This window comes from Tetrao urogallus (genome assembly GCF_951394365.1).
Source record: "Tetrao urogallus genome assembly, chromosome: 4".
Lineage (NCBI taxonomy): Eukaryota > Metazoa > Chordata > Aves > Galliformes > Phasianidae > Tetrao > Tetrao urogallus.
Genome location: NC_136817.1, coordinates 26,128,733 through 26,143,190, shown reverse-complemented (window position 1 = coordinate 26,143,190; position 14,458 = coordinate 26,128,733). Strand labels below are relative to the sequence as shown.

Sequence of the window (14,458 nt, the reverse complement as noted above, 5' to 3'; positions counted from 1 at the left end):
GACATGAAATCACAATGTTTATCTCGTAGTCAGTACGTATTTTACTCTGTATTCTTTGGTGAACAAAGGATACCAGCAGACCTCAAATGGCCATAATGGAACTTTATGTCTGGTAATGCCTGCGTATATGGGCAAGGTTACAGCTCTGTAGTGCTATCTTCTGTGCAAGCACAACAGGTTTGTAGTAACCTGTATTATTTTTCTTTCATGAAAATAATTTATTTTGTGGGGACTAACACTAAAATGCTAGAATCACAGAAACAGCATTTCTGGTTCCCAAAAATACAGAACTGGTAAACTCTCCTCAGCTATTGAACTCTGTAGCCTAAAATGGCAAGAATTCATATTTTAAAGTGGAACTGACTGTGTTTCCTCAATATTCTGATGTTTTACAGCTTGGGTTTCTGTCTTCCTTCCCAACCCCCTTCCCTTCTGCACAACAGGGATTTGGGAAACAAGTGGATGTGTCATACATTGCCAAGCATTACAACATGAGCAAAAGCAAAGTTGACAACCAGTTCTACAGTGTGGAAGTGGGTGACTCGACCTTCACTGTTCTCAAGCGCTACCAGAACTTGAAACCAATTGGCTCTGGGGCTCAGGGAATAGTTTGGTGAGTATCAGCACTTTCTCTTTGCTTTTCAGTAGGATTTGCCTTTTGCATTTCTTCACACTTTGCTAGTCACAGATATTGTCTACAATTGCAAAAATGAGCATTGGGCAACAAACATCCTGAGGCAAAAGAAGTCTGATAAATTCTGCTGCTGGTGATGATGTTAGCATGGAATTTGTTTCTCCACATAGCAAAACGCAACTAGCAAGGGAGAAAGAGAAAGAACCTGACTGCACTTGACAACTGTGACACTATTTCCAGAGGCAGTGCAAATTACATCCTGGGTAAACCCTGTAATTTCAGTATTCACGCAGAAAAAATCAGAGAGCACTGTGTAGAAACTGGTCACGTCTAGAGCATTCTGCAGCATCTGCATTGGAAACCTTTTGCAGCAAGGTAGCTGCTAATAAGTTCTCAAACAGGAAAGGGCTAAATATAGCTTAAAATGGGTCAACTAAAAACAGCAAAAATAAAATAAAAATGAAGTCTTTTTCTTTAAAAAAAAAAAAAAAAAGGCAGTTAAGCTAAGTAAGATCTGTAACATAGCGTGAATTTGTCTTCTATACTAATAGTTGACAGGAGATGTTAGGAATGCCCAAGGACAGAAAATCAAATGAGAAAACAAGAAAGCTGACGTGGAAAGTACTGCCAATTTCCCTAAATGGCTGATCAATACTTTGAGGCCATAAAAGGCTGTACAGTTTCATGGGACAGATGGAGAAGAGTTATGTGACTGATAGGGTAGATCATCATTTTTGTTTAGCATGTGCCATGTTGCAGTCTACCTGTTGTGAGTCATAATTTACCAGAAAGGCATGAACAAGCTGAGAGTAGCACATTAAGAACCTATGGTAAAGCAAGAATTTGGTGGGAACTGCCAGCTTGCTGGGTGCAATGAGGGCTTACCCAGCTGTTAGAGACTGCTTAGTGTATGTCAGGAGTTGTTAATTATTGAGTGAAAAAGGTAGATTATTACTGCTAAATGCCAGGTCCACGTTCAGGACAAAACTGCTGCCAGCAGTAACAGCAGTTGTCCAGCTTTTGGTCTTGTCCAAATCTTCAAAGCTCATAAGAAGCTTTGCTTGTGCTGGGAGAGTTGATTGCTGAGAATGGTTTTCTGCTTTGCCTGGCACTTGATCTCAGAATGGCAGTGCCCACATCCTCAGAAACAGGAACCTTTCTTGTAGTAGTTGGTCAATAATTTGGTTTCAAACCCTTCAGTACTGATTAGCTACACAATGCACATTCATCTTCTGTGTCAGGGACTGCCTCACCACTCACTTCAGGACCAGATTCCACCTGCTAGCAGCAGCATCGCTTTTACTAACCTGGAGGTGATGTCCCCAGTGCCTCTAGCTTGTCTTACATGATTCTATAGGTAGATTTCAGCAAGAGAATTTGCATGGACAGTAATACCTCTCATGGAACAGTAGTGGGCATAGGAAGCAGGGAATGTGGCTATAAAAGAAGCAGGGACTTGGTCTTAATTCATTATCCTGAAATTTACATCAAGGACAAATCCATTTTCCTGTTGTGGAAACATTACAGTAAAGGTATAGAGTTCTTCAGGAGCTGATAATTTACTAAAGATCTGTGAAAAAGAGCAAGCCATGTGACGTGTTTGTTATAAATGTCATTGTGCCCGTGTGAAATAACTAAAAACTTGGTGAGCAAGTGTGGCTTTGGACATCCTGTGCTTGGTATCTTGTGAAATTGGTGTGGGAACTTTCACTGGGATTTGCACTAGCCATGTTCACAAAATGTTTTTTTGCCAGAAGGAGAAAAGAAAACAGCCTGGATTCTGAGCAGAGATATTCCTACTATTGATGACAGTACAGACTGCTTACTGTAAATCTCCCAGATGTCTTTGAGGAAGAGTGGTGTGCTTTCGTAAAATTGTTGCGGTATTGTAGATGTGATGACAATGAGACTTGGACGAAGCAGAGTTTATAATTTATTGGCTAAGCGTTGTCAACGTACTTTGACTTTTGGCCATGAGTTTTAGGTCTGCAGTAGAAACAAAAAAAAACTTCAAAGATAAAATGAGTTGAGCATGTTTTTCTGGTTTTAATTATGTCCTATCTTAGTGACTGAGAAAACAGGGAACTGATACCTTTCTGCAGTGCTGGAGGAGGAGAGGTAGCAACTGCCTTATTTTAAGAGAGAGCAAGAGACAGATCACCTTGTGCCTGTGGATATGGACATTTAGACAAAGGAGAGGTATTCTCATTTGCATAAAATCATCAGAAATAGACTGATGTTGGAGTCAGTGTATTTTCATGTATATTTCGTGTATTTTCATTTGAATGAATGCTGGTTTTCTGGATGCAAGTTGTATGTAGAATATCTGCATTGGCTTTCAGTTAACCGTTTTGAAACTGTCTGATATTTTTCACACTGCCTCTGGTTTGTAGAAAAGTTATGCTATACTGGAATATTTCAAAAACAATTTGAAGGAGCTAGGAGGGCTCTTGAATTTATGGTGGAATCAAGGAAAAGCCTCAGTCTTCCAACAGACATCACTTACACACTTGAGGATGCAAGCAATTAAGAACACAGTGGTTTCTTGTGAAGAAACTTGGTCTGGCTAGGACCATGTGGGTGCTTACAGATGTTTCTATTATCACCAGACAGTGTTGTCTGGGCAAGGTGAGCCAGATGATGTCTTTTACTTGAGATCCAGAATGTTTTATTTTTGGATTTTAGTGAAGAGTGAAAATAGGCTTTTGTACTATAGATTGTTGGAATACAGCGTAGTGCAGTGTCAGCTGGAACATGGTTTATGCTTCATAGGTTGTGTGAGAAGTTTGTGTGTCTTGGAAAAATGCTTTTGAGCATGAAGGATGCTTTGAGGATGGTTTTTAAGAGATCTGGTAGCTGTTCAGATCACAAGCTGCCTAATAAACTGAATCACGGTATTATAGAATTGAGTTGGAGAGGACCCTTAGAGGCCATCTAGTCCAACTCCCCTGCAATCAACAGGGATGCCCATAGCTTGATCAGATTGCTCAGAGCCCAGTTCTCCCTGACCTTGAATGTCATCAGGTATGGGGCTTCCAGCACCTCTCTGGACAACCTGTGCCAGTGCCTCATCACTCTTAATGTACTTACTTAATGTAAAAAACTTCTTCCTTACATCCAGTGTAAATCCTTCTCCCTTTTAGTTTGAAACCACTATCCCTTATTCTTTCACAACAGACTCTGTTAAAGAGTCTGTCCCCTTTTTCGTATAGCCCCCATGTAGATATTGAAAGGCAACTGTCAGGTCTACCCAGAGCCTTCTCCAGGCTGAACAGCCCAGTTCTCTCAGACTGTTCTCATAGGAGAGGTGTTCTGTCCCTTGGATCATTTTTGTTGCCCTCCTCTGGACACTCTCTAACAGGTCCATGTCTCTTCTGTACTGAGGATACCAGATACGGACACAGTACTCCATATGAGGCCTCACCACAACACAGATCTGTGATTTTCCTAGAAGAAAAAGTAGGTGCTATTCAGAGGAGAAATTAAGTGAACAGCGTATCGAGATATACCTAGAATCAACCTGGCCCCAAAGGGAGTGGTGGTGTAATATTGCCAGTTTGCAGTGTTTTGTGAGCCAGAATGTTGTTTTCATAGTAGGAAGAGATTTTCAGAAAAGTTTCAACAATTTGTCTTTGTACATGCTGGTATTTCATTCTGGGGGAGACTGAAATAAGAGTTACAAATATTAGTGATCAAAAGTGTTAGCACTGCAGGGGAAGAGCACTTTTGAAGTATTTATAAGTGTCTTCAAAAAGCATCTTGGACATTAATCTAGAGTGTTCTTTTCTTTTTAATGTATGTAGACAAGTGATTGCTTGCTCCTTCAAATGACTGAACTCTCACACAAAATCACTGGTAAAGAGTGATCCAATTTATGGTTATCTGTATAAATTCATGAGCCTGAAATGAGTTTGATTTGCTGTTTCTTTTTTCTTTTTTTTAATGGAGCCGCAAAGACTCATTAAGTAGCTGAAATTACTCATGAGTCTTGATAAATTTATTGTCACATCTGGCTAAATTTTTTCTCCGCTAAATTGTTTTGTTTCACATTATTTAAAAGATGTTTTAACACTCACTTTTACCTTAAAAATAAGGGATTTACCTTAAATGACAGTTTAAAATGTTATAAACAGTTGCTGGGGAAGAGTTTATTTATTATGTTTTACTTCTGCACAGCTGCCAGAGATACAATGGTAAACTTGGAAAAAAATTTTTGAGCTTATTGTGAAATAACATTTTATAGCAGGACACAGGGTTGAATTATGGTCCTCGTTACCAAAATAAATCAGCTCTATAAATTCATAAATAATTTTGTAGGTGGGCAGAGTGTTTTAATACAGTTCATAGAGAAAGGAACCCAGACTTTGTGATGTGTGTCCTGCCCATCATTGGAGATCTTGGCCTTGCCTTTCACAAGCAGCTTTCTCAGAGTAGTTCTCAGGCACTCGTTATTCTCTCTTGCTCCTGCTCCCCTAAGCCACCTGTTTAGATAACACACTTATGCCCATGATTGAAGATTTTCTTAGGAAGGCTGGTAGGTTATTGGTGCTAACCTTGGTGTTTCAAAGGAAGGACTTCCTCTACAAGCACCAGAGAGAAGGCCCACATGTAGGACCTGTGATTTCATTGTGCTAAGATGCAGCACTAGCTGTTGGTGAACAAAAGCTTCTCTCCAGTGAGTAGGAAAAGGCATCAGTGTTATTAATTGACTCAGTGCAATGAAGTCCCATATTTATTTCTTAAGGTAGTTGGACACCTGTTTGATGGAAGGCGAGGAGAGAACTGCAGTTGAGATCCCAGTGTCTCAAAGTGAATACCACTGTACAAAGGATTATTGGGGTTGTTTTTCCTTCTTCTGTAGTTGAGGAAGAAGCTGTTGTGTTACATGGTGGACTGGGAATGGATTGTTCCCAAGAGCTTACAAAGGCGTTGCAGATTTTAAATTGGTGCTTTTGTATCTCCTGCCTTGAATGAGAGAGAAAAACACAGAAAAAGTGAACAAACAGGACAGAAGCAGATTGGATGCAAGGAAGATGTTTTTTACGCAAAGGATGGTGAAGCACTGGCACAGTTGACCAGAGAGGTGGTGGATGCCCTGTCCTTGGAGACACTCAAGGTCAGGCTGGATGGGGCTATGAGCAACCCAATCTAGCTGCAGATGTTCTTGTTTACTGCAAAGGAGTTCAGTTAGATGACCTTTAAGGGTCCCTTCCTACTCGAGTGATTCTCTGGTTCTATGATTGTCTTTTTTAAAGATGCTGGGTGATTAAGCAGTGTGAATTAGCTCAGACATTTGTCTGTTGAGATATATTTTCAATAAATGTCCTTAAATGATGGATGTGGAACAGTTAGCTATTCAAAGATACTGTTTTTAAACTCCTCTGACTTTCTGTTTCCATAAAACATAATATTTTATGAATAGAATAAGGATATTTTTGTCTTTGCTTTTATGATGTCCCATTGTGATGAACCCAAAAGAGAATGAAAGCCACCGATCCACCATCATGTCTCACATTTCTCACTATCTCTGTTAATCTATTGTTCCTTTTTGGGTACATATTTGGTGTGCTTCTGACGTAGGAGTAGTGTTACTGGGAATCACAGAGTGGAGAAGGAGAAGACATTTCAAAGTAGACACTGCCAACACTTTTTGGTGTGCTTGTAAATTTCTGTTGGCTTTGTTACTCAGCTTCTGATACTTGTGTGCTTTCTGCTTTGTATACAGTCAGTAGGATAATGTGAGTAAATATCTACAATACACAAGGATTAATAGGAAAAAACGTGATTTTGGAGAGTTGCTCTGGTGCTTCAGGTTGTCGTTTCTTGAACAACAAGAAGTGATTTAGTACAGTTACCCTGTGGGGAATGCAATGCTGCTTTTCTTGCTGCAGCAAAAACATTCAGTAAACCTTTCCACATTCTTGGGAAAAGGAATAATCATTAATGGGATCTGAGGACTGTTTTAGTCTGAGAATATTTTGAACTTGCATTTATAAAATGCAGAAGCTGGAATTTGTGTCATCATATTTGGGCAACCAAAATAATTGGTTCAAACTCATAAGAGGTAAAAATTATCAAAATACGTGAAAGTTGTGCAAAATATTTTGAAACTTAAAAGGAGAATTTGAAAAGCCTATTTTTAAGAGACCACTTTGCAAACCAAAGCTGAATTTCTTCATGTACTCAATTTTTTTAATTAAGCATACATAACAATTTATTTTCTTTATGAAAAGGAAAAGAGAAAGAAATTTTGAGAAATAGTCCTGTTTCCAGGCATGTAATTGGAACTGGATGATATGGTCTAAAGGAACGATTAAATTATTTGATTCCATTAGAAAATGTGATAAGGAAAAGACTAAATGAATTCCAAATAAAAATGGAGAATTGTTCATTGAGACACTTGGTGAACATGTCCTTAATCAGGAGTTTTAGAAGCCTTTCTGATGTTCCCACTACACTGAGCTGCTTTGCTTTCTCCTCCAGTTCTCACTGTACTTTTACTTAGAGTTAATTAATCTTTTATTTCTATCCCTTAAAAATAAAGGTTAGACTCCTAAGAAACTGGATGTCAGAAGTACGGGTGCATGCTCTTCCTTGCTGATGTGGTTCCTTTCACTGGTTTCTTTCCTCTCACTAGACAATCTCTGCTTGTCCCAGAATTTTCTTCAAGGAAAGGAAAAATAGAAATAGCAGTCTTGAGGCTCAGGAATTTGCCGTAGGAAATGAAAGATTTCCTTTACAGTGTATAACCCCTGTGTTTGTCATGATTGCAGTGCTGCATATGATGCCATCCTTGATAGAAATGTGGCCATTAAGAAGCTCAGCAGACCATTCCAGAACCAAACCCATGCCAAGCGTGCTTACAGAGAGCTGGTCCTCATGAAGTGTGTGAATCACAAAAATGTAAGTTTTATGCAGGGAGTCAGACTGGTGTTTTGGTTTGTTCAGAAGAAAACTCTTATTTTGGGGGTCTTTTTTAATTTAAAATTTAAAATTAAAAAAGAGAGAAAGAGAGAAATGAAAAGTAAACTGAATAAGGGCTGCTTTTTCACATAGGTGAGTGGTTTTCTATCATGTACATCTGTGAAGACTGTGCCGAATGGGAGCCCTGATAGGAGAGTAGGGATGATGGAAGGAGAGAGAGCAGAGCATGTTTTTCTCTACAGTTTCTCTGGAAATAGGGAAGTGTTTGTTGGTGTTCTGTCTCGAACCACTTGTCACTGAGTATGAGACTCAAAGAAGTGTCTCTTGAGTTGGGATACCCATGCTCAGGTATCACACCTTGATCAGGACTTCACTTGTCACTTTAGCACCCTCTCCCCCATCTCTAGGCATTGATTTATCCCTCTGCTCTCAGTGTGTCCATGTGGGCTGTTATTGTGGATGGATCCTCAGTCAGTTTTTGAATTGAGCCCTCAACATTCAGAGGACTCCTTCACCCTGAGCATGTGGCTAGTTATCCATCATCACTAATCCTTCTCTTAGAAACAAATAACAATTGCACCTTGAAGACATCTTGGAGATCTGAGGCATTTTATTTTGAATACTACTGACTTCTTACTGAGTCATAATGTGCTCAGGTGTTGGTATTAATTGAGCAGTGAAAAATAGATTTTATCTTTCAGTATGTGCTTCAAAATGAGTTTGACTGCTTTATCTTTATCACTTCTATTCCTCCTTTTGCTTTGCTCTTTCAGATTATCAGTTTATTAAATGTCTTCACGCCACAGAAATCTCTGGAGGAGTTCCAGGATGTGTAAGTAATATGGGAAGTAATTAAACCAAAGCTTTTGAGATGCAGTGTTCTAGTGTACCATGAATGCAATAACTCAGCAGAACACTTAGCAGGTTATGAGCCTCTCTGAAAAATGTCCATGAGTAGTCTGCACTGTGATCGGACAGCTATCTGCATTCCTGTGTTCAAAGCATCTATAAGGTGCCAATACTGGGTTTCTGATGTGCTAGAAGTGTGCAGCAATTTACTCTGAAATAATTTCCTGTAAGAGAGATGGATGCGGAACATCCTTCATGTTTGCGTTGTAATAGCCTCTGACTGCCTTTAATTGCTTGCCTGGGTAACTCATATTCAGTGGAGAGGACAACTGCATCTCTGCTGGGCATACTCCAATTGCAAAAGCTCTGCTGTGCAGAGTATGAAGCTGCACCAAATGGAACTACAAACAGTGCAGTGTAGCTCTATTCCTTTTAGCATTCAGTCTTACCCATATCTTGTATGCATGGTATGGAAACATATTCCTATTCTGTACTCGGATATTCAGTTGTGATGAGACAAATAGTTGTCAGAGTTGGGCAAGGATGGTTTTAGTATTAGTATATGAATGTTCTGCATTGTATTGTTCCTGCAGACATATGCAGAGCACAGGAGGTAACCAGTGCTGGAGAGAAGATGAGGCGTGCATTTCACGTAGAAACAGAAAACTGATGTTCTCCCCAAAGTTTGCTGTCATGTTGCAATGAGGATGTAATTAAGTGGCGCACAGAAGTTGAGCAATTTGTGATCACATAAGCTGTGCTTCTGAGATGTCTGCCGATGTGTTGAACCTTATAACTTCCTTCTGAAGGGGATTGGGTTCAGGTTTTGCTGAGGTTGTCAATGAAGTTTATTTGCAAGAAGCTCAGGACCAATAACTGAGTTAAGCCATGTAGTCTTAGGAGGAGTCTGGAGATATTTCATATGTGAATGCATGTTGGAGCTGCTCAGACTGCACTTGGGTTTCTGCATGTGCTGTGGGAGCCATTACTGAAGGCCAAGCGGCCATGGCATGGGACGCTTGTGACTTTTCTGACATTGTTAGTTACTGGAGGCAATGCTGTGGTTCTTCTCAACACAGCTGATAACCTTCCTGGCTTTGCTATTCCATTCAGTTACCTGGTGATGGAGCTGATGGATGCCAACCTGTGCCAGGTGATTCAGATGGAGCTAGACCATGAGCGAATGTCCTACCTGCTGTACCAAATGCTCTGCGGCATCAAGCACCTGCACTCTGCAGGAATTATTCACAGGGTAAGGAGACTCCAGTTTGGAACTCAGGGTGGCAAATGCCATCCTTGTGGAGACTTTGGAAACCTGTTGAGTTTCTTGTGTGCTGTGGGTCTAAGCCCTACCCCAGTAAAATCACTGTGCATTTACCAATCACATCCCATCCCATTCACAGAGTTGCTTCATGTCTGCTTTAGAACTGTCCTTAGGTAATGTGCTTACCAAAAATAATGATAATAATCACCAATATGCACTGGAAATCACCAAAGCGATTATGATTCTGAAATGTTTACAGAAATGTTATTGCTCCTTAAAATGTGGCTGTGAGTGCGGGAGGTAGCACTGTGATCCTTAACAACAGAAGATCAGTTTGTGTGACTGGGAGTATATGAGGCAGTGCTGAATGGATTCAAAACATCCCTATTCTTTATCACAGTGGTCTGGTACTAATTTTGTATTTCCAGATGAAAAAAAATAAAATATGTCCCTTTCCTTATGAATGGAAGAGCACAGGGCTACTGAAATGGTTCACAAGAGGAATGTTGCCTTATAGTAAGCAAAGGTTTTATTTCTTGCTATGTTGTATGTACGTAAGAAGATGTGGATATGGTTTCAAGATAATTTCTGAGAAAGGATGAGTTGAATTCTTATTAAAACAAATGAAGCAGTAAACCACCTCCACATAAGACAGATGGAATATCTCTGTGAGGCTGACAGCATTAAAAAAAAAAAAAAAAACCCACAAAATAATACTTTAATACTCATCTGAACTTCTCAAGCAGCCCAATGAAGTTATTTCACACCAGTACAGCCCCAGGGTATGCCAAATGGACAACACTTTTTGCAAGATATTGCAGAGAAACAGGCACAGAGTTTTTGATACATGCTTGTGAGTGATTTCTGATCGAAACCACTGATGAGTGCAAGAGTATTTTAAGGGTGGCCTGAAAAATCAGTGTCAATCCCTGCCGTGGCTATGGCTTTATGCACTCTTTTCACTCTTTTACAATCTTTTGCAGGATTTAAAACCAAGTAACATTGTGGTAAAATCTGACTGCACGCTGAAGATTTTGGATTTCGGGCTGGCCAGGACCGCGGGCACCAGCTTCATGATGACTCCGTACGTGGTGACACGGTACTACAGAGCTCCGGAGGTCATCCTGGGAATGGGCTACAAGGAGAACGGTAGGGCTGCATGTCGGAGCACACAGGTGTGAGGTGGATCTGTGGCTGTAGGGGCACCAGGAGGAGAAACAGAAAATGTATCAGGAAAAGACATCATGAATATAAAAGGCAGGTGATGGGGAGGAGGTTCTCACTCTTGGGTGCTGCAGGAATCTACTGTTTTGGGGGTGTAATAGTGGATGGAGTTATCAGTGTGGGAATAATGGGAAACGTTCTTAGTTATTGTTGAGCTAATCAAACACAAAGAGCCCTTTCCAAGCACCAGGTGTTTTGCTTCTGTGGCTATGAAGGTGCAAACTGCTGGGACTAATGCGCAAGGGATTTGGGGCTGGGTCTCTGCATTGTTTGAGGAAGGAAGAAGCTGAAGTAGAGAATCCTGGCCCTTCTCTCATTCCTCCAAACCTGGGAGTATATCTAAATTTGAAAACCAATTTCTATCTTTATGATAGATTTAACTAAAGTTGCAGATTTTGCTGACTGAATTAATGTGGCTGAGATCTAGGTGTAAATTCTGTAGTTTGAGTCTCTTAACAGAAAATAGAGTTGGAGAGGAGAAAGGGAAAAAAAAAAAAAACTGAAGTTTAAAATAAAAAGAAATCATTCATCTATATTTGCATCCAGATGTAATTTCTATCCAGATGTGAGTGGTGTTTTGCTCTGAAGAGTCCAAGAGGGAATTAGGGAACTCTTGGTCCCTGGAAACATTGGGAAGAGCAGGGAGGGTGCACATGCTATGGAGGAACAAGTATGGACAATGTACATTTTGCAAGGAATGAAGGGGAGACTTTAAACATTATTCTCATTTTACACCTAAACTCAGAGTGCCAGATAGACTGAGCAGGGAAGCAAGGAATAAAGCATGCAGTGGAGAAAAGTGCCCGGTCTCAGGTTCTGTCCTCAGAAGCTGCCACTCCTCTGTTTGACAGAGACTTATCAGAGACAGAGGTCTTTGCATTAATTGTTTGTGATGACTGTGAGTTCACAGTGAAGATTTTAATGTGAAAATCAAGAAAGTAGACAGCTGTTGAGTAGATTCTAACAGTACAGAAAAATATTTATAAAGAGAGAAATATTTCTTGAAGGACTTTTATGAGCATCACTGTTGACTTGACCTGGGCTCGGCATGCTTTACAGCTCCTTATGCCAAATACTCACTTGTTTTTTCTTTCAAAACGTAGTAAATAAGTCTTTGTTGTTGTAATCATCCCTGAGAGGGCAGAGAATGCACTCAGTTCTCAAAATGACAATAAGAAAATCTTAGGGACATTTTTGTGATGAAGTGTAGAGCTGGGAAAATTCCGTGAGTTGTTGCCGTATCTCCCAGGGAAGGAACAGAAGGGCTGCTCTCTGCTCCCTGCTCCTGTGCTGCCACATTACTGAAGCTCCCCTCCTTTTTTCCCCTTTCTATGCCCATTGCCTGTATAAGGACTCTTCACTGCTTTCATTTTCTTTCTGCACTGGGTTGGCTAGAGATGTACCATTAACACTGGTTTGCTATGCTTCCCGGAGAAGCTCCCGGAGCCATCACTGTGAAGAAAACTGCTGCAGCCTCAGGCATGCTCCTGCTGTCCTGTGCCCCATACCCTGTACCCTCCTTCCCAAATGGAACGTTTCACCTTTATTTTGTTTGACCAAGAGATGAGTTGTTTGTTTCCTTGGTTTGCTTTGGACTACTTTTGAAGGTTAAAAAGGGAGAAAAAAAATAAGAGAAAGTGACCATGGATATAAAAAATGGCCACAAAGTGAGAATGTAAAACAGTTTTTAAGGCAGCTTTTCCCCCTAATGCTGAATCTGGATCTTCTCTTTCTAAGCACACTGTACCATCCTGTAGTTGACATATTTTTTCTTACAAGACTTGAAGGGGAGAAAAAAAACACTCAATTCAAGCATATAATGTGACTGTGTTCATTACCCTAATGCCTGAATGTAGGATCAGGAGGAGAAGAAACAGTCTTGTGGGTGCTTGACTCACGAAACAATGATCTATTTTAGCATTTATTTTGAGTACCAATGGAGTAAAGGAAGGTTGCAGACCAGTCTTGTGCTCTGGTTCTTTCCAGTTGTTATGTAGGCACTGACAGGCACATGCTGATATGGATAGAATGTGGGTTCAGATCCTCAAGCAACAGTTGTAGATAGCCCCTAAGTGTGATACTTATCCACATGGCCTTTGCTTCCAGGAGTAGTTCCATTGGAAACCTCCTATGAGCTGCCACAGGATGGAGTCCACAGACTCTGCAGCTGCACATGGCCTTTGCTCGGACAATCACTGCCTGGGCTGTTGGCTTTGCTTTTTCATTTCAAAACAAATTGAGTTTTTTTCACCGTAAACTCAGCATATGCCGTGATTTGGTGCAGTTGTTACTGGCTAATATTGAGCCTTTTTCCAACAGTAATGCTTTTGATTTTCTTGCACCATTGTTGCTCACTACCACCGAGCCAACTGACACAGCTTGTACTTACGTGTTTGTTTGAGCCTCTGTGAGATGTGGGGAAAGAAAAAACTAAAGACAAAATGACTGGTACTACTCTGCTCACCCTGCTCTTTGTCCCCTGCTTTAGGAGTGAAAAGTCATAGTTAACTTTGCTTTTTTTCCTCCTTCTCCACCTCCTGTCTCTGCTGTCCTAGTGGATATATGGTCTGTGGGATGCATTATGGGAGAAATGGTTCGCCACAAAATCCTCTTTCCAGGAAGGGATTGTATCCTTGTGCTATGTGCTGCAGCTTCACCCATCATTTGTTCCTCTCCTTCACCCACCCCCTTTGCTATGTAACAAATGTACCAGGATTACAAAGATAGCAGCAAGAAATTGAATCCCAGCGGTATGAGTGAACAGAAATAACGCACTGCTGATATGGACAACATAAAAAATGAAAAACAAATGCACAGAATTATTTCAGCCAAATAAATTATTTTAATGGCTGTAATCGTTCCACTTTATGTAATTCTTATGTGATACTTATAAGCAACATAGGAAACAAGCATTATGATTGCAAATTGGATAGCTTTGCTTGTTATTCTTCAAAGGAAAAATATGGAAAAAAAGATCCTATTTTGTCCCTTCTGGTTCCTATAATTCTGTCTTTCTGCTTCAGTGATTTGGAAACAGTGACACTGTAGCATTTGTGGTGACATCATGATCTTTTGCTTGCTAATGCATCATGGATTTGGGTTCATATCAATGCTGTATGGGCTCCCAGTTGGGTCAATACAACATTTTTTTCCTTAAAACAAGAAGAAAAATTTGAATCACACAGTTTAAGTGTCTGTATCTCCAGTGTGGTTTCCAAGTGGAAAAGAAATAAGGTGCTCAGTGTGAAAATGAATTTTCCCTTACTCGCATGATGTCTGTCTTGTAGATTAAACTGCATTTCCTTCCCATCTTGTTCTTCTCATCTGGGGCAATATTATTTTTGCCACTTTTAGGGTGGTGAAAGCAATATTAGGAAATGAACACAAAGACGAGGTGCGTACTGAGGCTTCAGTTTAGCACAAGTTCAGCCAGGCAACCCACCTGTATGGCTGGAAAGGCAGGGAGTGCACAGCTGGCCCATCAGAATAACATCCACCAACATGACGTATTTTTTACACATTCAAAACCAAAGCAATTCCTTTCAGCAAACTGACAGAAAGAC

At 40.4% G+C, this 14,458-nt stretch overlaps 1 protein-coding gene across 5 annotated transcripts in view; it reads left to right on the top strand.

Moving 5' to 3' along the window:
- MAPK10 (mitogen-activated protein kinase 10) overlaps window positions 1-14,458 on the top strand; it is a gene marked incomplete at both ends in the record, with an annotated part of 41,368 nt that overhangs the window by 11,860 nt on the left and 15,050 nt on the right. The window contains 6 exons of one of the 5 annotated variants that reach the window (XM_079534615.1): window positions 444-613; window positions 7,408-7,537; window positions 8,332-8,390; window positions 9,521-9,659; window positions 10,655-10,820; window positions 13,451-13,522. In XM_079534615.1, coding sequence (XP_079390741.1) covers window positions 444-613; window positions 7,408-7,537; window positions 8,332-8,390; window positions 9,521-9,659; window positions 10,655-10,820; window positions 13,451-13,522 — 736 coding nt within the window. Of the gene's footprint in view, window positions 1-395; window positions 614-7,407; window positions 7,538-8,331; window positions 8,391-9,520; window positions 9,660-10,654; window positions 10,821-13,450; window positions 13,523-14,458 lie in introns of those variants that run through there. The other 4 variants (XM_079534614.1, XM_079534616.1, XM_079534618.1 and 1 more) reach the window with 4 other exon arrangements.